This window comes from Manis javanica, chromosome 3, assembly GCF_040802235.1.
Source record: "Manis javanica isolate MJ-LG chromosome 3, MJ_LKY, whole genome shotgun sequence".
In the NCBI taxonomy this organism is placed as follows: Eukaryota; Metazoa; Chordata; class Mammalia; order Pholidota; family Manidae; genus Manis; species Manis javanica.
This window is the reverse complement of record NC_133158.1, coordinates 126,531,304-126,556,550: the sequence shown is the minus strand read 5'-3', so window position 1 is coordinate 126,556,550 and position 25,247 is coordinate 126,531,304. Positions and strand designations below refer to the sequence as shown.

Below are 25,247 nucleotides of genomic sequence, written 5' to 3'. Positions count from 1 at the left end.
TGCTCCAATTGTTTCTGAGCTAAGACTTGACTTTGCTAAGCTGAAGTTGGAGATAAAGTGAATTTCCCAATGAAAAACAAGCCAGGCTTTTCAGCCCCTGAGTCCACTTCAAAATTTTTTTCTATGACTACATGTCATTTGCAATTTCTTCCTGATTGCCAAGTTCAAATATCACAATTCATTTTTAGGTTTCTTGTATGTTACTCACTAAACTCTTCTTGTCATTGGGATAAGAAATAATTATTGTGTCTGAACAAGTCATGTAATATCTTTGGAGCAGCTAATGACTAGAAGTAGGAAATGTTAATTTTTTAATGTGGAGTGAGCCCAACAGGTAAAGAATTTGAGAATGCGATGTGATTTTCACTTATTTCAAAATTCTAGGCTATTGCCAATGGTGCAGTTCTAGCAATTTTATTATTTTCTAATAAAGCTTAAGTAATCAGAGGCATAAAGTCTTCAAAACGATCTCACTAGTTAGTGATGACTAAAGTTAAAGTGCTTAGGGAATGAATGTCAGTTTCACCTTCCAGCCAGTATTTGAGTGGTATTTTTCTGTTGTCATAGATGAAAAATACTGTCGATATATATGTTTCAAGCTGTCAGTTCACAGATTTTTGTGGATATTTTTAGTATTTAAACTTTTTGGAAAGATTTCTTAATTTGGCTGGGGATTTTGTCTTCTGTTTTTGCCTTTGAGAGCATTGAATTAAACTGAAAAGAGAATTATGAATGAATGTTTTGACCTATAAGTTAAAATGTCTGTACAGTGTCAATAATCTATTGATAATAGAAAGACTGACTTCCTTTGGTGGCATTGAGTCTCCACATACCTGGGTTTCAGTCAGAGGGTCACCATAGTTTCTGCATATTCCTTTTTTTTCCTGGTAATGTTCCAAAGAGCAGGAAAATCCCTTGGGGTGGTCTTTTTTTACTGTCCTGAAGAACGATATCTTTGTATCTGTTTTTCCTTGTCATAGATTTTGTTTTTCAACTTTAGGGTTGAAAATATTGTGGTTTTTGACTCTGTTCTGTTGAGGGCCTAGGATTGTGCTTGACCAAGTCTTTTGGTCTCCAGAGAGACAGAGAGATCTAAGGAAATAGTGTGGTGCAGAGGAAAACGGTCTGGGCAGAGTCAGAAAACCTGGGTTCTGGGCCACCTGTGGGATTTGAGCAAATGATTTAACTTTTATGAGTTTCTTTTCCTCATCTGCAAAATGGGCCTTAAGATGTCTGTTCCCTTTCCCACATTGCACTGCTATGTGAAGACAGGTAGGCACTGGTTTGGATTGGTTTTGAAAACTTGAAGCAGTGCTTTTGAAACTCTGCTGTGCACCTTGGGATCTCATTAAAATGTAGATTCTCATTTAGTGGTTTCAGGTCACAAATTCTGCATTTCTAAGAGTGCTGCTGCTTTGAGTCCATACACCACACTTGAGAAGTCAGGTTCTGTGTAAAGAATTCAGTTGTCAGGTGGGATATTAGGATCTTTAGGAGAGAAGCTACCCACGTCAGCACAGAGCTTCCCCATACTAGTGCACCCCAAGTGGTTTACAAAGATGCCAATCCCTTAGGCCCCGGGCATGGTGGCAGGGCCTGGGCGGCTGGAGCTCCTGAGTTACCCTGCGTGCCAAAAGCATCATCATTTTGGGTGTGCTGTGGTGAGCACATGCAAGCACATTTGGGAAATACCTCCTAGTTTTCACAAGTCCCTCACCAGCTCTGTGAGGTGTGGACAATGAAGCAGGAAAGCAGGAATGAGGGGGCAGGTGGCAGGTGGCAGATGGTGAGCTGGTTGGTCTGAGACTATAGAGGGTTTCACATGCAGAATTTTGTTTTGTCCTGGACGTAACACCCCTGTCCAGCCATTCATCTGTCCCTGAGGGTCTGTATGCCGTCTCTGTTCACTCCGAGGCTGTCCCTGCCACAGGCAGGTGCCGTCACCCTCTCCTCACTTCCTCCTCAACTTACACTGGATTTGGTTAGAAAAATCAAGTGTTAGGCATTTACATTTGTCTAATTTAAATTATTTTAACTTTAGGCACTGCTCTTTTGTTTCAGAAAACCTTTATAAATTACTTTTTGAAATATTGAAAGAATTGACATATGGGTGTTTTAAAAAACGTCTGTTCATTATGTTTATGATTTATCATCTGACTTTTTCCCAGTTGAATGTAACTCACATGAGGTTTCTGTTGGTTTTGCTCATTGGTATATTCTGAGCCTGGTGCATAGTAGGGGCACAATAAATATGTGTTGAAAAATTGAGTGACTTGATTACAGATCTTAGTGTTTATTTTCTCTTCACCCTCTAGATGTTTATTCTTTCCAAGAAGAGGAACCTGTTCTGGATCCTCATTTGGCCAAGCACTTAGCGCATTTTGGAATTGATATGCTTCACATGCACGGGGTGAGAAGGTCTACTTTCATCTCTATTCCCACCCCATGGGGAGGGCACCGCTTGGTTTATTTAATATATAATTACTATGACATGAGTCTTCATTTATAGATTTTAGGTTTTAATGTTTTCATTTACTTTTTGAATTTAATTAATTTGCATTTTCTTTTGGTTACCAGCTTGCATATTTTTATGTTACAATGAAAATGGCCCCTCATCAAGTACCATTTTGTTTTAGTTAGAGTTTTACGAGTCATATTTCTGTCTCCTTTTATGGAGAGTAGCATGAATCACCCTTTGTTCACTAAAGTGAGAAGGTGCAGGAAGATGACCTTTTAAATTATCTGTGACGGTTGCTTTAATTAATTTCAGGAAGGGAAGCAGAACTCCTCTGGGATGGAAAGAATAAGCCAATAGACTGTTGATGAAAAAGTCTGCTTCATTTAGTACTGCATTTTCAAGCTGATATCACGACTATGTCTTATTCCTCCCTGAGAGGAGACAGTTAAATGTGCGGGCTTTGTTTCAGCCCTTTCCTCCCAGCGCAGCCCATCTCCCTCTCGTGCTCTCCTGTCTGTCTCCTCTTTCTCACACATGTTGCCTTTTTAATGTTTTCTCTGCTCTTCTTTCTTTATTAATTTTTTTTATTGAGATATCATTGATATACAGTCTTATGAAGGTTTCACATGAGCAACACTGTGGTTTCAACATTCACCCATGTTATCAAGTCCCCCCCGCCACCCCATTGCAGTCACTGTCCATTAGCATAGTAAGGTGCTACACTACCACACTACTTGTCTTCCCTGCGCTATACCTCCTTCCCCGTTTACCCCCCTACATTATGTGTGCTAATTGTAATGCCCCTTAATCCCCTTCTCCCTTCCTCCCCACTATCCTCCCCACCCCTCCCCTTTGGTAACCGCTAGTCCCTTATTCCGGTCTGTGAGTCCGCTGCTGCTTTGTTCCTTCAGTTTTGTTTTGTTGTTACACTCCACAAATGAGTGAACTCATCTGGTACTTGCCTTTCTCTGCCTGGCTTAGTTCACAGTCTCTGCTCTTCCTTAAACCCACCTCCTATTTCAGAGCCCTTTGGCCCCGTGGCTTTATAACACCCCCCTGCCTTACCCTTTTGTTTGCTGTGTTGTGTTGTATCTTACCCTTGAAATTACTCAATGTGCTGTTTTTTAAAATTCTGATTTGCCTTTTTTCCTCCTCTAACCTCCTTTCCCTTTGATCTCTCTCTCTTTTTAAAATTTACTTTAATTTTTTAATTTTTAAAATCTTTTAAGTGTGAGTTTTTGTGGGAAGATGTACATGACAAAATTTACCATGTTTTAAGTGCACAGTTCTGTGGCATTAAGTATGTTGTTTGTAACCACCACCATCTCAATCTCAATTGGGTTGATGATTTCACTGTTGTTGGCAAAGAAAAAGGCAGAAATGTCCATTGCTGTTAGAAATAATTCATGGGACATGATCTCTGAATGATAATCTCAGCTAATGTTGTTTTTCTTCAATTGACTTTGCCCCAGACAGAGAACGGGCTCCGGGACAATGACATCAAGCCAAGGGTGAGTGAGTGGGAGGTGATCCAGGAGACAGGAACGAAGCTGAAGCCCATGTATGGCCCTGGGTACACGGGTCTCAAGAACCTGGGCAACAGCTGCTACCTCAGTTCTGTCATGCAGGCCATCTTCAGCATCCCAGAATTCCAGAGAGCGTAAGTCCCCCTGCAGACCTGGGCATACAGCTCTGTCCTCTGTCCCTTCCGTGTCCACTCCAGTCACTATGTGCTGGGTCATCCATCCTCATCAGCCGCAGGGCATTTCACCACATCACCGTGGTGTGACTTCTTGCACTGAAGCTGGGTGAGAACGGTTGTCAAATGTTACAGGAATCAGGTGAGGTGCAGAGAGCTTAGTAACTGAAAAGACTCCTACAGGGCTTGTCATATTAATAATGGCTTCCATTTTTAGACCATCGATTACCCTCTGTGCCAAGGAAATATTAATCATTAATCTTCACAGCAAAGCCTTCCTTCCTATGGAGGTGCTAGAAGGGATTCAATGGTCAATGTCGCCCTCCTGGTGAGTGGAATTTCAGAGAGGATTTAGACATTTCACTTTTTGCTACTCAAAGTGGTTCACAGTAGAGCTGCTCCTCTGGAAACTGAGAGTAAGCTCTGGAAAGTTTTTGTACCAGTTTGATATTGCCATGTTTTATAAGTAGCATTTCATGTTTCTAATATTTTATTTCAATATACTTTTTAAAGGTATCATCTATATGAGTTTAAGTAAACAAAAAAGCTGGCCCTTCACTGCAGATAATTGGGAGGCACTGATTCAGGGTGCTTCCTGACTGTGCCTGTCCAAGGCTGTCTTCTTCCTCCTCCCACCCTGAGGGCACCGTAGCTGTGTCTGTGGCCATTTTCTTCCATAGGAGAGGGAGCCACAGAGACTGGGAGCTGTGGCTGGTGCACTCATGGGAAGCCACTGCCTGCATTTAGAAAATAATCTATAGTGTTTTCCAGAGGGGGTAGGTTTCCACCTTGGTTCAAATACGGAAGAGGACCCACATGTGCTAAGACAGGTGAACGGGTAGACAGCATGCTAGGACAGGACAGTTTATGTGGAGTTAAATATTAGTCGCTTTAATGGTGGCTAATAAAAAGTAGATCAAACACCCTTTTTCTTCCCTCTCTTGGTACTTGAAGATTTATCCCTTCTCACTGTTTTCTGGCTTTGGAAATTTATGGTCAACTTTCCATTTTTTTTTCATCCAGCCAATGAAGAGTGATTTCTGCTCTCATCAGCAGTGTACTGGGTGGGTGGGTAGGGGGTCAGTGGTAAACAGAAGGGGATCATGCTTTGCCTTACTTGTAGACACAGACAGTCAATAAATAATCTGTAAGAACAGCTGCATGGTTTATAAACATGGTAAGTTCCATGAAGAGAAAAGGTAGGAGTTGGTCATGGAGTATCTCTTTGAAGAAAGGACACATAGAGGTACACATACTTGACTGATTTGCAGTGGGGGCAGAGGGTTTGTACAGAAAGAAGAATATATTTGAAGCTCTGAGGTGGGAAAAGCTTTCCAAAGGTATGCATCATGCATTATTTTATTTTTATGAATTTTACCCCATCTCATATTTGTATTATAATTTGATTGGAGAACAGTGTAGCTTCATTGTACATGTCTCATGCTCTAAGATTTTTTTTTTAAATTTCAAATGAAACATCCTTAAGGTAGGTGTGTATAATTATTATTTTAAAGTACCAGAATGGAAGTAATTTATATTCTTTTATTACAAAGCCCAACAACATTTTTAGTGCTTTATAGTTTTTGACATTCTTTCTACACTCTAGAGTTTGATGAACAATTACCTTTCTGAATTTTTTCAACAAAAAAATGTACCTCATGTCCATGTTTTGGATTTAAGATTTGAATCTCTCACCTTAGTCTTGTTCCAAGAGTTTAAAAATTTTATATTATATTTCTATTTTACATTCCATTTTCTAAACATTTACTGTGTGTATCAGAACATGAGGAAGTTACTCTTCATATACATCCTTGGTCTTTTGTTCTTCTACCAAATATCACTGGGTTGAAATACTTGCTCTTCAAGTATTTTGAAATACAAACTCCTTTTTCTGACTAACTTGGGACCAACTCAGTGGGGTTAGGTCCCGGAACAGTGTCTCCATTTTGTAAGTAGAAAGAATGACTCACAGAGAGATTAAATGACTTAAGCACAACCACAGTGTAATTTGGGAACATCAGCCTGACTCCTTGATTCCTTGTCTGCCACTTGAACTCAATTACATTTTCAAATAATTCTGATGAGGATCAAATCTAAATAAACTGGTGTACAAATTGAATGACAACTAACATGGGTCATCAGCAAAACTACATTTTTTTCCTTGAGAACCATTAGATTAGAAACCTGAAGTATAGCATGTATTTTTAAAATTATCTAGCATTACTTTTGGATTCTAATTTAATTTTATTGTAATGGCAGATATTCCTTGTCAGTTAGACAAGGATTATAAATTGCTAGAAAAATGGACTTCTGTGACATTTAAGATTTATCTCCTTCAAGTTAATTCTTCTCCATCAGTCTTGCTTGAAAGCATAAGCCTTTTCACTAATATTTATCTTTCTGTCTTTCCAGTGAGTATTTTTTTTTTTTTTTGGTCTTGTCAGGTTTTGAGATCTGATAAAGACTGATGGTAAAAAGAGAGCTGAGTTCATCACATTGTATATTATTAAAAATTCTTCAGTACCACCTCTGGCTCTGAATGTTTAGTTTCGAAGTTTAGTTTATCTGTTATTTGGCTCCTGTTCCATTGAAAAATTCAAGATGGAATTGCTGCCCTAATGACACACCCAAAAATCATTGTCTGGGACTATGCCAGAGAAGCGTGGTCTGCTTATTTTGATGTAGGCACACAATCTGGGATACAAATTCTGCATTTGTAGATGGCAGTTGCCTACAAGTTCCTAGCAGTCGAGGGATCCAGTTAGAGGTCACTGCTGCCTGCTAGCGTGTCATGGTCCTGTGCTAGGGCTGTGCTAGGGCTTTAGTGCAGTCATGCCTTTTTTATTGAGTTATAGGTAGTCACTTAGGAAAATGGATTGTATGATTACATAAAATGAATGTATTCATTCAACAAGTATTTATTGTCTTTTACATGTCAGATGTTCTAGTGCTGGAGATGCAGTGATTTGGAAGTCTGCCTTCAGGAGATTATATATTATAGTATGTAACCTCTAGATGTAATAAATCAGAAAATAAATAAATTATATAATTGCAAATAGTGATGTGTACCAAGAAGAAAGGCAGCCGGGTCAGGTGATAGGGAATTAGGAAGGGTAGGGAGGCGACTTTTGAACAGACCTGAGAAGGAGCAAGGCTCTGTGGAGAGAGCGTTCCAGGAAAGGTACAGCCGGTGGCATGACCTTGAAGCAGGTGTGAGCTTGACATGCCCAGAGGCAGCAAGAAGGGCAATGGCTGGGGCATTGTGTGCTTGGGGAGAGGGCTCAGAATGAGGTCAGGGAAGCTGGCAGAGCAGTGGGGAAGTGCCAGGGAAAAGGGTCTCCTTCTGGATTCTTCCTAGAGCTTTCAGGCTCAGAGAGTCAAAGCCTGAAGAGGGGAAGATGAACAGCCCAAAGCAGAGGGTGTGACATAGAAAATGAACTTCAAAAGCCAAAGGAACGATTGTTGATTGAGATTAGAGATGGTGGTTAAAGCTGGCACTGCTCTGCCAGGATAAACTTATCAGAAGAAGCGGCTGTCCACTGCTCAAGGGACTGTGGTTGGGGCAAGGAGAGCTGGCAGAGTGGCTCAGGGAGCAGGTTTGGAGTCAGGCTACTGGGTCCTCTCTGGGCTTCATCACTCCCTCCCTGGGTGACCTTGGAAACTACCTAATGAATGTGCATTCCAATTTTGCATCTTTAAAATGGGGAAACAATAATAATCTCTTCCTCATATGGCTGTAATGAAGACTCGATCAGGTAATATGGAAGCCCTCAAGCAACATTAGTTGTCACTGCTATCGTCATCTTTATTAAATTTGACACAATTGGAACAATTCCTAACCTTACCATTCATTTTCAGGAAGGCATTCACGATGACAAGAGCCAGTGGTTCTTGACTCTGGCTATGTGTTAGAATCTCCTGGGGAACTTTTACAAGATTCCAAGTCCCAGACGTCAATTTTGGAACATCTAGGGGTGGCTCTTGTTTTGATGTTTCTTAAAGAAACTCTCAGTGATTCTAAACTGCACCTGTGGTTGAGACCCACTGGTAGAAGCAAAATCTTCTTAGGGCGATCCATGAATGTGGCTGCCGAGGTAGGATCTCAGGAAAACTCATTAGGTGGATGATTTAATTTTGACAGAAAGGCAAGAAGGTCTTGGCTAGGATGGCAGCTTGTTTTGGTTCTCTTCTCTCAGTTCCTGTGTTTTGACTGTTGTTTCTTGTTTTCTAGGTATGTAGGGAATCTCCCAAGAATATTTGACTACTCTCCTTTAGATCCAACACAAGATTTCAACACACAGATGTAAGTGCTGATTGTACTTTTTTAGGAAAGTACCCAATAAATTGTTCATAATGGTTATTGTTGGGCTGCAGAATTAAAGGCAATTTTTTTTTGTCATTTCTATATTTGTATTTTCTCTCTTTAAAAAAGTATTCTTAAATAAGCATGTGTTACTTTATAAAAAGAAGAAATTAATAAACTTATCTGTAAAGTTCTGAGGATGATTTGAAAATGGAATCAGTAGCAAGCAGAATCAAGTAAGTTATTTTTGAGTAATTGACATAAAATGTTCCCCCAACAGCAGTTGTACTTACTGAAATTCATAGGTAATTTTAATAGCTCTAAGGGGAAACAACAATGACCTTTTTGTTTCTCCCTCCCATCCAGGACTAAGTTAGGACATGGCCTTCTCTCAGGCCAATATTCAAAACCTCCAGTGAAATCTGAACTCATTGAACAGGTGATGAAAGAGGAAAACAAGGTATGTCCCTGAGTGTTTGCCACACTGATATGTAGGTAGGAGGGGCCTTTTCCAGCTACAATGTGGATTTCCTATGATTTGGCAAATGGTGGCTGTAAATTTAGCAAGCTGTCAGAATAGCTACTTCATTTCAGAGGATACGGTGTCGTCTGCATGCTTTTAAAAACTGTGGTAAGCAATAGCTAGGGTTGGGGTTATTAGTGACAGTTGCATTATGGATTATATGTGAGCACCATCATTAATCGTCTTCAGAAACACTAGACTTTGTGAAATAGAGCTGAGATGGAAGGAATAAACTTTGTTAAAATGTAACCATTTTCTCCTTGGTAAAACTGTCTTGGCCCTTAGAATGTCTTTCTTCTCCTAAGCCTCAACTCTGTTTGCTAGGATTTTTCAAGAACCTGGTTGTTTAAAGTAACACACACTCATTTCTAGCCTCCAACCAGAGCTGATGATTCTGAATTCTAGGGAAGGCTGGGCTGGGCAGTCCTCATTTTTGGTAAGCTGCCATGGGGTTTGTAGGTACACTCAAGAATGAGAAACTTACATTGTTAGGACTTGATAATAGGAGGAATGTAGTAACCACAATGTTGCTCATGTGAAATCTGAGCATAAGCTTGTATATCAATGATACCTTAATAAAAAAGAAAAAAAAAGATTGAGAAACTTAGTTGGCCATTCAGTCACTATAACTTGATAAAGTAATTAGAAAATATTTTCATCTCCTAATAGTCAGATTTACATATCCATATGCCTCAGAATGGGCCACTGACCCTTCCCTGGGCTGCTCAGTTGCACAACTCCAGAGGGCGTTACTTGCAAGCTGGTCTTTTGGAGTGGTGTCCTTGAAATTCTGCAGTGTGCAGCTTATACACTATTTGGAGGCCTTAGCTCCTGTTGCTGCAGATGTCCTGAATGGAACGTTTGCCCCACTTCCTCAGCACCTGCTCTGCCTTCAGAGTACTCTGTCTTGACCCTTGAGCAGATTCTTTCTCAAGGGTTTAATCTCTGTGCTCTCATCTTAAGCCAGTCATCTTTAACTAATATCTGTAGTTGGAGAGCAAGGATCTAAAATGAATAAACTCTTGTTCATAACGAAGCCAGCTGGTTGGGGAAATGAAGCAAACAGAAGGAGATTATGAAGGGAACATGTAGAGGCAGTGATTGGAGGTGGGGAGAAGGAAGTAGGCTATGAGGGAGTGGAGAGGGAAATAGACATTTTGAATGGCCAGGCCTGGAGATCAGAGTAGTATGGGGACAGGAAGTTGCATTGCTATCCAGCATGGCAAGATGAAGAGTTGCTTATCCATCCCAGACTGGAAGACCTTCCTCTGGGATGCAGTTGAGGGATGGCATGCATGTAGGTCTGGAGTTACCCAGCTTCTTTTACTTCTGAGCTCCTGTGAAACTTTGAAGAGGTGATGGTAAAAAAAATTTGGCCTGAAATTCTGTTTTGATCACATTATTTTGGATTCTCATTAATGCTGTGTCATCTCCTGGGCCATTCCTGGGGCAGGTCCACCTGGTGGAGAAGGGGACTGGATTGGGGCTCGGGAGCCTTGCTTCCTCTCCTTGCTCTGCAAGGAACTGTGGGACCCTGGGCACATCATGTACACTCTCGGTCTCAGCAGTCAAATAGTAGAGTGGTGTTTGTGAACATTGCTAGTTTGAAGGTCCCCTTTCTGAAGTAAATGACATGTGTATGTGTCAGGCAACTATTGTGCTTTGGGAATCTCCTCATTTGAAAAAAAATGTGAAATGAAAAATAATCAATTTAGCGATGTTTGAGAGTAAAGTTTGGTGTTGTCAGTATTTCCATGTCCTGCATTAGAAATAAAACAGTCCTTATATGAGCAGGGCACATTATTCAGTTTATGAATGATGAGTGCCTGGGTCCCTTGCTGCCTCCCTGCCACTGGGTTTAGTGACTCCTGTGCGGGAGCTTTGATCCCCAGGTGTCTGGCACTTGCAGGTGGGACCCCCTGCTCTGTCTGGCTCAGAGTAAGTAAGCTGGTCACATTTGAGCTGTATCTGGCCTGCAGGTGTGCCTGTTCTGGCCCATGTGTAAACACCTGAAGTTCCAGCCTCTCCTGAATACTCAGAGCCTGTGGCAGTCCCAGGCCTGTGACAGCAGCTGGCTGGAGCTGAGTAACAGTGCTCCCTTCAAACAGAACACAGAGTCCCCAGCTGGCTCCAATCCCTTATGATTCATGACCTGGGCAATACGCTGGGTATTTGGGTGTGTGACCCTTGATCTAGATGATTTTTGAAATCCTTTCCTGCTCTGAGATGTCGTGACCTCGTGGTCTTAAAGAAAGAATCCTTAATGTGGTTGGTGGTTCATGTTCATCTTGGCCGTGAGGGGGAAGGCCTGTCTAGCTGGGTGGGATGTGAGCGAGTTTTTGGTTTAGGCATCAGTAGAGTCTCTTTAGCATTAAAAATGAGCTTGAATTGACCATATGATCTTCTTTGTGGCCCTGGAGGTATCAGTTTCAAGCTATTATTTGAATAGCAATTTACTCGAACAAATAATTCATACTAAAATCTCCACTCCCCTCGACAGTGGAGGGAATTACTCTCTGAGACATCAGGATTTTCACCAGCAATTGGTTTCAAAGAAATCAATTCGTGAGAATCTTTCTTCTTTCAGGTATCAGAAGCCCTTTGGTCAGTGGTCTTGTCCCAGGCCCGTGGCATTGGTGACTTGTAGACAAGCCTGATATGCCCCAAGAGAGCAAGGAAGATGTGCTGAAGCAGGGAAAGGTATCGATTACAAGAGCAATGTGTGGCAAAGGTGAGAGTGTCTGAGGACGGAGTCAGAGCCATGTGGCCGGAGTGTCTTTTTGACAGGGCCGCCACCCCCATATCATGCACAGCTCTCACAAGAGGCTCTTCCTCTGTTCGCTGATGCAGAAATGGAAGCACGGAAGCCTTGCCTGAAGTTACAAAGCCAGTGAGTGGCTGAGCTGGGATTTACACCAGGCAGTCTGGCCCTGAGCGTGCATACATGCCCACCACACTATATTGCTTCTCTAACATTTGTTCTCCAGCACGTGTTTCAGGCTCCCCAGCTTCCGTGGGTGGATGGTGGTGGATGACAAAAGTGGGTTCTTAAAGCTTGCGGCAACACCAGGGAGCCCAGTAATGTGGTTTTTTCTACACCTGTCTTACACCTGGGGTCATTTCTAGAATATATACGTCCTGCTATTAAATTGGTCTGCTACAGACCAAGGTAAAATCTAGTTTTTATGTATGCATGCTTAATATACATTTCATCTGTAAGAAGATCTGCAATATTTGGTTTGAAACTGCCATTTCTACATAAATTTGTTGAACTGATTTTAAAAATTAAATTGTGTCTGTAGTAGGTAAAACCTTCTTACTATGAAAGGACACTTTTTCTTCTTCAAAAAACATATTCCCGATCTTTATGCCTTCTAAGACAGTGCATTCATACATTAACTGTTGAATACACTTATTTCTCCTTCCAATAACATGTTTTAAACAGTTCTATATTCCAAACAAGCTGCATTTCTTAAGCAACCGGTTGTTTGATCTCCCACCTAGTGATCCTTGACACATATTTGCTGGCTTCAGATCAACGTGAGATAACCAGGGTTCAATTTTGAGATGACTAAATTTTAGCCCCAAACATGAAGGCTTTGTTTCCATTAATAACCTCCGTTTTCCTAGGTTGGACAAATGTAACATTTTTAACTTGCTTTTTGAAATACAGAAAGTAGCTTGGGGAATGCCCTCTGTTCCTTTAGCTTAGGAGATGACTATTGTTCCAAGGTTTGCGGTCTAAGGTTAAACGTTTGAGTCAACAGATGCCATGTACCTGTGTATTTATTAGGGACAGGCTGGGAAGGGTCTTCTTTTATTCCCATGGTCTATGATGTAAATATCTGTACAAGTGCTGCTCTAATGTGGTACAAAGCCTCAGCTTTGCTGTTTGTTAATTAAGGCATTAGGCTCAAGGGAGTATGAGTGAAGGGTGTCTGGCCGCCTTCTTGGTTCAGCGTTAAACAGAAAGTCCTGTGTAAGCATTTGGGAAAGATTCTGAACACCATACTCCACTGTCTAATTTTAGCCAATGTGTTTTGCAGTTGCTGATGGGGAAAGCAAGTACAGTATCCTATAAATATGACAGGTTCCATAGGGGGTTGCTATTTTGGTGATCTGCAGAGGCCCCCTTAGGAGGTTAGTTGTCCAGACAGGCCACTGCTTGAGGTGTCACGGTGGAGTGTGCGCTCCCTGCAAGCAGCTGTGACTCGGGGTCAGTTTTGGGCCTGCCCTGTCCTTTGTGCAGTGATAGGCTTAGAGGGGACACTCAGTTGACACCGCTGATCCACTACCAACTAGGAAATGTGGTTTCTTTGATTCTTATTTTGGCATTTTTGGTTTCTTCTAAGTAACTGCCTTATCCAGAGGCTGGCCTTTAAGAAAAATGATTTAAATTTGCAAATATCCACGAAAGTGGGGGGCACAGTCTAATGACTCTCCATGTACTGTCCAGGAGCCTCAGCAGTCACCCTTCTGCCAGTCTGGGTTCACCAGTCCCCATTGAGCTCGGCTCTTGCTTTCTCCTGTCCCTCCTCTTTTCCTTCCCATCCTCTCCTTTCCTTTCCCTGCTGTATTTTAACACAAAATCTAAGCATCCTCTTTTTCACCTGTAAACATCCTGTGTGCATTTGTAACTAGAATACCTTCTTCTTTAAAACATAAATATCATGTTAAAAGTTGTTTAAAGTGTTGGAAGCACAGCAACAAAATTAATAACCCTTCCTTAGAATCTTCTAATAGTCCAAATCTAGATTTTGCCCCTGCAGTGTTAAAGACGTCGCTTTTAAGTCCTTCTCCTTTTCTTTTTGCAAGCTATTGCTTTGTGGAAGGAGCTGGATCATTTGCCCCAAGACTGTGTTGAAGATCCCCGCCCGGAGGTGTCATTTAGCTTGTGTTTCTTGTAAGCTCGAAGTTAGATCTGGAAGCGTAATTAGATTCAGGCTCAACTTTTTTATAGCCCGACTTTCTAATATTCTAGATACAAAGTGAACATTGTAATAGTTGAGTGTGGGAATTTGTGAGACCTCCCCTCTGAAATCAGAGGTAGAATAGGTCTGGGGCATGTGTGTAGGCGGACGAGACCAACCAATGATGAAGGTTGTAAGTGTATCTGAGTTTGAACTAAAATGCTCAAACCCAGCTCTGAAAGCCAGGAGCGGGGGAGGTAACATCTCTCCTGTTATGAAGCTTTTTCAAAGAACTTTACAGTGACTGACAACTCTCAGGCTGTAGTTTGACTTTTGAACAAAAGATTAAGAAAAGTCAGTTGAGGGAAAACAAAGTAATGAAATGGGCACAGAAAGAAAAGAGGCGGAAGAGGCGTGGAGGGGAATAAATGAGGCTGGATCGCAGTCCAAGTGTGGGCTGAGTTTCTGGGGTTTTGACCATGGTCTCAATGGAAACTTGTCCCCCCAGTCGTACAACCACATAGTGGCACAGAGAAGCAGCCAGTTTCTCAGAATTTACTGACTTGTTGAACTTTCCAAAGCAGCTGCTTTGATGGGGACTGGCAGCCACATCAAGCTTGAAGCACAGCTTGTAGGAAGTAACACCATGAGCAGCAGGCAGTGAGTGTGCACTTACACAAATGCCTGAACAGAAACATGCAATGTGGACAGATTTATTCCAAGCAGTGCCTCTACACTGCCAAGAATGGAGAAATAATTTTTCGACTGGCCTGTAACGTTGGCCCCAGAGGTACGTGGGTTTGGAGAAGGCTTACCCAGGGGTCAAGACATACTGGCTTCATTTTTCGGCAACTGGCAAGATGGGTGCAGAGACATCACAGCTGGGACTCAGGCATATGTGTGCAAGGAGAGAGTAAAAGAGAGTGAGAGAGACAAACAGACACAGATTGGCAGCAAGGCAGAGAGACAGCAAGAGACTGACTTTTCCAGCTGTGTGATCCTGGGCCAATTAACACCACTTTGCCCCAGTTGCGTCATCTGTCAAGTAGAGAAAATCATCATCATCGCCATCACCATCACCATCATCACCTCATGGGGCTGGACAAGTTAAGTTATATGTATGTATATATAAAGTGCCCAGGTCTATGCAGAGGGCACATGAATTACCTCTCTTACTTGTCGGGCCGGGTGAGGTTTGTCTCACTGAGACCTACGACAGGCTACAGCTGCTACTCCGTTTTGCTACAGAGAGCCTGGAATTGGAATCAGAGCCTGGAGTTCATTCTGGCTCTGCTCTTCGTTAGCTGTATGATGATCTGGTCGTTCAGTCTCAGTTTCCCTAGCTATAAAATGAGGATGACAGTAGTACCTTCTTCATAGGTTGCAGTGAATGTTAAACGAGGTGACGTGTGGCACCATCCTTAGATGGGCTGAGCTTGGAGGGGACAGGGGACAGCTGTGTCACAAGCCCACCTCTGTCCTCGAAGGGCATGTGTACTCTTCCCTCTCTGCCTCTTCAGAGCAGCTCAGGCAGCTCTGATTTCAGGCAGCTACAATGGTTTCTTGTAGATTATTACCGGTATTAGAGAGTCCAGTTCATAGCTTGCTGGTTTAAAGCTTCTTCCCACTACCAAGCTCAGGAATCTCGGAAGCCAGCAGCATTGGCATCAGTGTCCTCTGGTATTTTTCTGTTCTTCCTCCACCTCTTTGCCTCTGTGCAGCCCCTCTGAGGCTCCTCCAGAATTCGAGGATCAAGGGGTGGGGAACAGAGAGGAGGTCCAGCCTTGCCTGAGCTTGTGTGTCTTGGCTGTCATCCATGCATCTTCTGTCAGAGCCAGCCTTCTTGTGGGGGCACATGAGTGACTCTTTTGGAGATGTTTCCCCTGCATTTGCTTGTGCCCTCAGGGACCTCTTCAGGGACCTTTCTCTACTGCCTTGTCCAGGTGACCTCTGTAGCCCCCCACCCTGGCTCCTGTGCTGAGCTCCTTGGCTGGCCAGCCTCTCATCACCATTTGCAGTGTTCTTTCTGCAGGAGCCTGGCTGCCCTCCGTGCCCTCTTAGCCCCGGCAATGTTCACACATCCTTGTCCTGCCAAAGTTGTCCCTGCCTCCTGCACTTCTCACTCTGCCATCCTGGCAGCTGCAGCCAGCTTCCTCCTGCTTCTCCAGCAGAGGGGCCAGCTCGTGGGAACTCCCTGTGCTGGGCTCCAGCAGCAGCCTGGGGTGGACTCGTGGTCTGAGCAGCCCTGCAGCGGTCACCCAGGGCATGTGGTGCCATTGCCTTTTCCGGCAAGTACCCCAGTCTTTACCCGGGGTTCTCTCATGGGGGGGAGGGAGATGCTGCCGAGCTCTCCTCTTCTTCACCGTCCGTCAGAGCACTCCCCCAAGCAGCATCTCTAACCTGCTCTCAGATGGGCTGTGAGGGATCAGTTTGGCCACCGTGTAGCAAGTCCTTTGGAAATGGGCCTGGTACCTCTCTTTAGAAAGTGGGGTGTTCACCGTGTCTTTAGAGTTGAGTCAGGAAGAGCCCCATCCTGCCCTCACGCCAGACTCACAGTGCCTGTACCTGCTACAGCCCATGACTGCCGTCTGTTAGCATCACTTAGCTCCAGTAGGCTTCAGTTTTCTATCTGAAAATTGGGGCTTATGGTAATCCCTACTCTGCTTGCCACTTCCTGCTATTAACGTGTATGCAAGTATTGTAAGTCAGTTTCATCTTTACATTTTAGCCTCTACAGAATGGGATCTCTCCACGCATGTTTAAGGCCTTTGTAAGCAAGAGCCACCCGGAATTCTCCTCCAACAGACAGCAAGATGCTCAGGAATTTTTTTTGCACCTGGTGAATCTAGTAGAGGTGAGTAAGTTCATGCAGAAATGCTCAGCAGGGTTGTATGAGGTGTGTGCAGCCCTTGAGTGCAGGTCCCGTCCCTCTGGCCTGGCTGGGACATCCCCGCCCCCAATACCTCAGTCTCACCGTTAGGCTCACAATCTGCTTCTCTGAGGCTTTCTTAGCCCACTTGATGTAATCACTCCTTGGTGGCATTTTCTAGGAGCTTGCAGATCTCCCTGTTCTCTTTTAATTTGTCTGTGTTATAGGAGTGTTCCTGCTATTTCAGTCCCCATTTTTTTTTGTCCCCATGACAAAGCTCCTTGGGAGTACTATGTGGTATTTGCTGTCCTCCTGCCGCCACTCAGAAATGCTCACACTTTGTTCACAGTTGAGTCATGTTAAATGCTGTGTTTTTTTTTAAGCCACTGAGAAGTCAAACATCAAGTTTTTTCCCTCCTTTTAAAAAACAACTACTTTTTTCTGATTGTAAACATTCTCTTTGTAGAAAATACAGAGAGGCACAAAGGAGAAAATCTAAATCATAATTAAATGCCAGCCCCTACAGACAGTGTTATTACCATGTTGGTGTTTGACCCACAGGTCATTGTCGAGGTGCATTTATAATTTTCTCTGTGCTGTTTTACAAGTAGTGTTTTTCACAGAATTGGTTATGAATGTTTTGCCCTAGCATTACATTCTTGAATATAGCATGACTTCTTTTTAACTTGTATATAATTTACACAAATGCATTTATAGTATCAGGTCATACATGCCATAACTTTTCCAGGGCAGACCTTTCTAATTTCCCCTTTTCTCTTTACTTTGGCTCCCTCATCCCCTTTAATTCCATTTGGGTCATTCCCGCTCCCATGACTTTAATGGCTGCATAATATTCACGTGATGAACTATAATGTATTTAAACAATCCCCTAGGTTGGGACTAGATAAATACCAATGGTTTGCTGTGTAAGTACTCTGGTGAACTGGCATGCCCAGAGGGAATGTTTAGTAATACCAGATCTTTACATTAGATTTAGATTTGGTTTTATGCTAACTTTTATTCATGGCTTAATATTCCTGAATTTACTAACCTGATATAATTCAACCTTCAGAGGAACCGCACTGGCTCAGAAAACCCAAGTGATGTTTTTCGGTTTTTGGTGGAAGAACGTATTCAGTGCTGTCAGACCCGAAAAGTCCGCTACACCGAGAGGGTGGATTACCTGATGCAGTTACCTGTGGCCATGGAGGCAGCAAGCAACAAGGGTAATGGTGCCTGAGGGGGAAATTCCCATGTGCTTCCCCATAGGTGGACACCCTCGAATCAGAGGGACATGGTTCAGTCACTCCAGAGTTGTATCAGGGGCAGACCCAGACCGGATGAGTCTGGTTCTCATGTCTCTTCATCTTTTCCTCCGTCTCTGTGTGAACTTGAGAAGAATCAAGTGTATCACAGATTTTTGAGGAGTAATTATGGATGGAATCTACTTCAGTGGCCTATAAATTTGACCAACTGGTTGCCTTGGAGTCAGCATAATTTGGGGGAAAATTATTTGTGATTAAATATGTGGGAAATTCTTTAGCATCTTCAAACATAAGTTGGGCTATAACGTCTAAGGGAAGTGATCAGAACTGCATTTGTTGAATGTGAGACATTCAAGCAGAGGACTCTTGGAGTGACCTAGCTGTGACACCTGGGTATTTAACATTCTTCTTGTGGGAGATAAAGTGGGGGGGAGGGCAGGACTCTTGCAGAAGCAAGGCCCATTAGGAGGCTTTCTGGTCTCCAGAAGTAAAAAGGCAGAGGTACTCCAGCCAGGTCAGGGTCTCAGGGGAAGTTTCCTTTAGTCACTTCAATTTGGTCCTTCCCAGGCAGAGTAGGTGAGTGGTATTTCTTAGAATTAATATTTCAGAAGCAGAAAAAGAAAATATCTGTTAGATCGCTTATCTCCTATGAACTGGTCATTTCTGTGAAGTTCAGCAACTCCCTAGGAGTCCTTTTTTCTTCTTTTTTTGGGGTGGGTGTCAGTTTATTGTGCTAATTGGGAAGTGATGATTATGATGATTTTAAGGTGAAATCCACTTTCTATAAGCTCATTCAGTTTTTGACCAGTTTTAAAATTCTTGTCTGTTACATAAGGTAGAAATGAGGGTTTGGCCTGTGGTTTGTTTCCTTTTTAGAACTAGGCTTAATTGCTTTCTCTTGTCAACCTCAGGGATATAGACTTTTGCTGATTCTATGATCCTCTCTGATACACTGTGTATAATTTATGAGTGATAACTATTTTTCTCAGAAAGGAGATTTATAATTTAGTCTCTGGAAATTGATTGCTGGGAACACCTAATGCTGCATCCTAGATATAAGTACATCATAAACTGATTGTGGACTGGGGCATGAATTAAAAACATACTGAGATGTGTTTAAGAAAACACATAGATGTGCCTAGAAAGTGATAAACCAAAAATGATTTTTTGTTTTAAACACAAAAGAAACTTCCAGAAAGGCCCATTTAAAGTTTGTATGAAATTTTGACTTACAGGTAGTTTCCAGGAGCAGCAGGCATGGTCCGTCCTTCCTGCCTTTGGCATTTAGTCATCCAAGCAGGGGCAGCATAGGAAGGCCTTCTGCGTGGTTGCGCTGTTACCTGAGGGGCTGGGTAGACTCACCGTGAAGTTGTGACAACGTTGCTTAGTGTCAGGGGATACTGTGTGTGTGCAGGAGGCACCCACAGTCCGTGTGTTTCCCCCTGCTCCTTGGCTCACACCCTCCGTGACCTCTAATCGCAGTGACATGCGCACAGAAGGTGAGGCCATGGCTGTCTCTCAGTGTGGAATTCTCTGATATGCAGGCTTTGTGACGGGAGGGTGCTGGCTGCGTAATCACAGCCTTGACCTCTGGACAGATGAAAGACTGGGCTTCATGCATCACTTTCACCTGAACTTCTCACTGGGGCTGCAGTTCACGGTTTCCTCCTGTCAGTCTCATAGGGGAACAGCAAAAAATGATGAATGTCTGGATGCAGCCTGTCAGTGCCACTCTAAAGATGGCCAGAGAAGAGCCTCTCAGCAGGCTTCTGTAGATCTGTAAGGCGCAGCAAGGAAGCAGTCGTGCAGCAGCCCAGAAGCCTTCAAGGAAGACTGTCCAGTGGGGGTATTTGACATTTCAAGAAGATAAGAGTGATTCTAAGGTCGTTCTTTTGCTTTTTTACTCAGATGAACTGATTGCCTATGAATTAACGAGGAGGGAAGCAGAAGCCAACAGAAGGCCCCTTCCCGAGGTGGTTCGTGCCAAGATACCATTTAGTGCCTGCCTTCAGGCCTTTTCTGAACCAGAAAATGTAGATGATTTCTGGAGCAGTGCCCTGCAGGCCAAGTCTGCGGGTGTGAAGTAAGTGTGTGTGCATGTGTGTGTGTGTGTGCATGTGTGGCGGTAGAGGGGTGTGGGGAGGGCCTTGAGGGGTGGGGCCTGGGGAGAGGTGGCGGGTCTTGTGTGAGTCCGTGTGTGCTTGCCTCAGGCGTGGTGAGGGAGGATTATGACACACACATCCCTAGTTGTCATAGGTCTTGCTTGTGTGAGACCTGTCCAGTCAGACAGGTTTATAATCTATAATACGTGCTAGGGAGAGAATGCCCTTTCTTTTTTTTTAAGAGCAAGATTGTGGTTTATCTTCTATTAGGAATTTGTTTTTTTTTTTTGCCAAGAGGGTGTAGCCAAGAACTTCCCCCCACTGTGGCCAGAATGATGTTAATGAAGAAATTACAAAAATACTTATGACATTCTTCAATAAACTCCACTGTTTCAATTCCATAATAAATATTTGGCTTAGAACTTGGTGACTGTTTTCCTACCTGGAGACCTGGGGTCTCAGGGCCTCTCGAGTGGATGCAAGGGTCCCTGGACATTGTTCAGAGGAGCTGTTCAGGACTTAGGCAGGCGTTGGGAGGGAAGCCTGGAGGAGCCACTGCCGGCTGCTGTTAATCACAGCCTCAGGTGACACTCAAACCTACGCCACTCTGTCCGTGTGACAGCCATCCCTCAGGATGCCCCTATGTTTCAGATGATCAGCTTCATATATTCAGAGTGGGAAAACAAAAATAATTTATTGCAAAAGCTAAAAACCCACTGTATTTTCTTAAAATAATTAAAACATGTTCTCTATATCCAAGTGAGATTAATAATATTTCATTCAGATATCAGTTACCCATTGTGGGGCCAGTTTTCATCCTACGACTGCTCAGTTTTTTGTGGGGTGTGTTGTGTGTTCCTGCAGGTAACTGTGGGTGGGTGTGTGTTGGAGTCCCTTCATTGAAACTTGGAGACATCTGTGGAGAGTATAGTAACGTACTTTTTTAGTGGTGGAAACAATTTGTTTGTTTATCTCCCAGCTTTATAGAGATGTAATCAACAAACAACATTGTGTAAGTTTAAGGTGTATGTTTTGATTTTATTTTATTTTTAAATTATAGACAATAGGTGGAAGATTCTTCAGACAGTTATCATTTTCTCTTTGCCATCTAATTCTGGTTTTGTATGGGAGGTGGAAGTGATCAGGGGGCCTGGCAGCCTAGAAAGCCCCCACCATCAGGTAGAAGCTGCAGAGTATTTTTCTTTTGCCTGTCTGCTCAGCCACCTTGCTCTGCTCTTCAGAAAAGTAGCTGTGCACCTTAGAACTGTGGGGCATGGCCTCTAGGGGCCTGCAGGAAGGGGCTTTCTTGTTACTTGGAAAAGGTCCATTTTTGAGTGGATTTGGGAGGCATTAGTTTTCTACAGAGAAAGAATCTCTGACCCTGGGCTAGTGATCAGGAAATCTGGTTCCTTCTTTTGTGGCCACTTCCTAGCGACCGTTCTATCCAGGGCAGAGTCCCCACCCAGTGTCCTTTGGCAAACTGAGGAATGATGCTTGCTGACTTGATTTTCTCCTGCAGTGCTATAAAATACGTAGTGGTAGGCAGTGCTAACGTAACTATTTAGAATCTCCAGGGAGAGGTTTCTGCTTTCTCTATCCTTAACAGCTGATATTAAACATGTTTTTCCCTTTTCTATTTTACATATACATACGCTCTTACAGTTTAATGTGTATGAAAAAAATTAAAACTAATACATCACATTTCTTGAGTGAAAAGTGCTCTTTGTGGAAAAGGTAAAAACAGTGTTTTAGGATGAAAAAGCAACTATCATTTATTGCATCTTTATTATTCCAGGTCATGTGCTAATTATCATTTAATTAATTATCATTTAGTCCTCTTAGTACTACTATGAAGTATGTGTCATTATGCTCCCCATTTTACAGATGAGAAAATAAAAGAAGTAATTGGCCAGCAAGTGACAGACTTGGGATTCATTCGATTGACTTCAAACTTTAAGCTCTTGATCCCTATGTTCTGTGGTGTCCCCAGATTTTGTATCATGCTTACTTACGCTCATGGCCTTATAGCTTTGTAAACCTTATATAGTCTTGCTTATTCCTTATTATGCCTTATCACATTTCAAATATTAATTTTGGGCAAACCAGTTCAGTGGATTCCTAAAAGATTTTTTTTTCTTATTTCTAGCAATGTAGACATGATCTCCTTATTATGCTAATTGGGGGCCTTGAATTTTTCTTGTGTTAGACCTAGAGTCTGAAAGGCCAGGAAGAGGCCAAAGATGTTCTCCTGGTAGATTTTGCATCAGTATGGGCCAGATGTAAAGATCATTCTCTTAAATGGTCCTAAATAGATAGTGTTAGTGTTTGGAAATTTCATTCACCCAGCACAAATATTGTTGCTCACCTAGTGTATTCTAGGTGGTGAGTTGAATAAGACCCAGTTCCTACCCTCAAGCAGCTCACAGGTTAAGGGTTAACAGGGAGAGATTTTGTCTTGAGCTTTACTGTTCATGAAGAGAAAAGCAGTGTGGGGATCCAGAGCACAAGCTTTAGGCAGATGGGCAGCATCTGACTCCCCAGCATAGAACTTGCTAGCTTATAACCTTGGCCAAGTGACCTCATCTCCCTCAGCCCCTGTTACCTCATCTGTACACTGGGGACAGTGAGCACTTTCTTCATAGAGTTGAGGTGAGGCTTAGGCGGGGGAAGCCCGGTAAAGTGCTTTGCATTGTACCTGCCACAGAGTGAATATACACTGTAATTGTTATGACTGTTATTTTAGCTTTCCTTTTTTTTGCTTTGGATTGTACAATTTGTAATTGATTAGTCACATTCTCAGCACATTTAATGGGAAGGATAGGAGGGTATCCTTTTTGGTTGTCAGGTTTTCAGTACAGTAGACAATCTTCATTTCAGGGAGAAGGACAGCTTATGTATTTTTTTCTTAATGGAGTTTTCATAGTGTTTATGCCTTAACTGTGATTAGTGAATAATTGATATATTTTAAATAATGATAATACATTGTCAATAGACAATACAATAGTGTTGTCAGGCACTGTTCTAAGCATTTTATGTCTTAACTCATTTAGTTCCCGTAACAGTTCTTGGAGGTGAATTTGCTGTTGTCTGTCGAGAACTTTTTGAATGATTTGCATTCTAGTGGACCTTATTAAGTATAAATAAGTTTTCAAGAAAATATCTTAATTCCAGGAATTAATTTTAGGAATAAAAGAGTAAGTGGTGCATAATTTATGATTTTGCTGGATTTAACTAACACACCTGATGTCCCAAACCTGCTATTAATGAATGCAGAGTATTAATTTTGAGATTGACTTGAACAACTATATATTGAACAGTTACTACATGAATGATTCAACTGGAGACCCTGTAGAGGTTACAAAGATGAATAAAGAATGTTTACCCCACAGGGCAGATATACTGTGGGCATCATCTAACCTGCTCTCTGGTACTCTTAGGTTGGTAGTTACCCATAATAAGGGATGTGTAAAATTATCCACCCCTCCTCCCACCTTGCACCAGCCTGGAGGTCCCCCCACTGCCCCTCTGCATGGTATTACCAGCTGACTACACACCCAGGTACTGCCAACAGAGCAACTGTAAGAGTCGTGGGGTTCCTGAACCCCGTTTTGGAAATTACTGATTTACTGGTGACTTTTGCTTGATTTCACTGTTAAATATTTTCCAGATTCTAATGCGGTAAGAGGAAGAGGTCAGAGAGGTAACATTTTTACATTATTTGAAAGTATTAGATGGAGTTTGTTGGCTTATGGTGAATTAAGGACTTGGCTATATTTAAGTAAATGTTAAGTAAGAATGATGTTTATTATTGCCTCTCAGAAGATAGGAAAACCTAATTAGAGATAATGGATAATTTCTGGAGTGAGCCAGGATAATAGACCAGCTCCTTAGACTAGTTAAGCTGTTATGTTTTTTTAAAAAATAATTCCCTTATGTTATTGTCTCTACCCTTCTGCCATCCCCCCTTGTGAAGGGGTATTTGAGATACAGGGAGGTTGTTTGGCCTGGGGCAAAATACAGGTCTGTGACAGACCACGCCCCTCTCCAAGGCCCCATGGATTCTAGCTCTTTGTGACAAAATAGTCATGCTAATTCCTTAGGTATACATCGTACAGTCTAGTGTGTCGTTGCACACTCCTGGCAGGTAGATGTTATTAATAAATCCATTTTGTAGATGTGAAAATGGAGCCTCAGCAAGGGTCAATGATTTATCCAGACATGGAGTGACTTAAATAGCATATCCTAGACCCAGAGCTTCTGACTCTTTTCTTGTCTGTGCTCTGTCCGTATGTTGTGCCTTCTCTTCTACACTAGGGAGCAGCAATGCATCTGTTATTTGTCTGAATCTGGGCAGATGCATTCCAAGTAGAAGGCGGTAACAGATTTGAGAAGTAGGTTGTGGGGAGGATATTCTGGGATCTTTTATTTCAAAAGGTACCAATAGTGTGTGTTTATAGCTAATTTTCTTTTACTTACTATGCCCACATTGACATTCAAATAGAAATAGTTGTTATAAACAAGATGATAAATATGGAGAGAATTGGACCCAGAGCATGAATTTGGAGTATAAGGTGAATTGTTGGTGCATGAAGTTGTCAAAACCAAGTCCAGGCTATTCAGCTTTCCTGGAAGTTTGAAGGGAAACTCAAGACATTAACCATGTTTATTAATTTAAAAATTTAAAGCCCAGACTTAGATGTTTAGGTAGCTTAGATACTTAACCCAATAATACATATATACCTTTAGAATTCATATGACCATGGATTTTAGATGCAGTACTTTTTTTTTTTTTTTTTGGTGATGATGCAGTACTATTATAATGAGACCCTGGCATTTCCAGTATTCAACCTCAACCAAAATTCAATAAGCCCTCCTTATGCCATCTCCGTGCTCTAAGATAGTGACTCTCAGTGGCAGCAGAGAGGGGAATGTCAGGATTGTTTGAGGAGCTTTTTCAAACCCCACATGCAAACATATAATGTGTGCATGCTTGCACACAGCTACAAATACATATACTAAATTATAGCAGGGACTTTAGAAAAGACAAATGTTTATGGCTGAAAAGCACATCTCAGAAATACAAAATGCCACAGCGAAGACAAAGGAAATTTTGCAGTG

At 42.4% G+C, this 25,247-nt stretch overlaps 1 protein-coding gene across 2 annotated transcripts in view; it reads left to right on the top strand.

Annotated features, from left to right (window-relative positions):
• The window catches only part of USP13 (ubiquitin specific peptidase 13), a 103,643-nt gene that overhangs the window by 50,595 nt on the left and 27,801 nt on the right, over nt 1-25,247 (top strand). For both annotated transcript variants that reach the window (XM_073232029.1, XM_073232030.1), the window contains exons 7-13: nt 2,316-2,410; nt 3,931-4,118; nt 8,389-8,460; nt 8,827-8,920; nt 16,622-16,747; nt 17,835-17,988; nt 19,936-20,110. In XM_073232029.1, the coding sequence (XP_073088130.1) occupies nt 2,316-2,410; nt 3,931-4,118; nt 8,389-8,460; nt 8,827-8,920; nt 16,622-16,747; nt 17,835-17,988; nt 19,936-20,110 (904 nt within the window). The remainder of the gene's footprint in view (nt 1-2,315; nt 2,411-3,930; nt 4,119-8,388; nt 8,461-8,826; nt 8,921-16,621; nt 16,748-17,834; nt 17,989-19,935; nt 20,111-25,247) is intronic.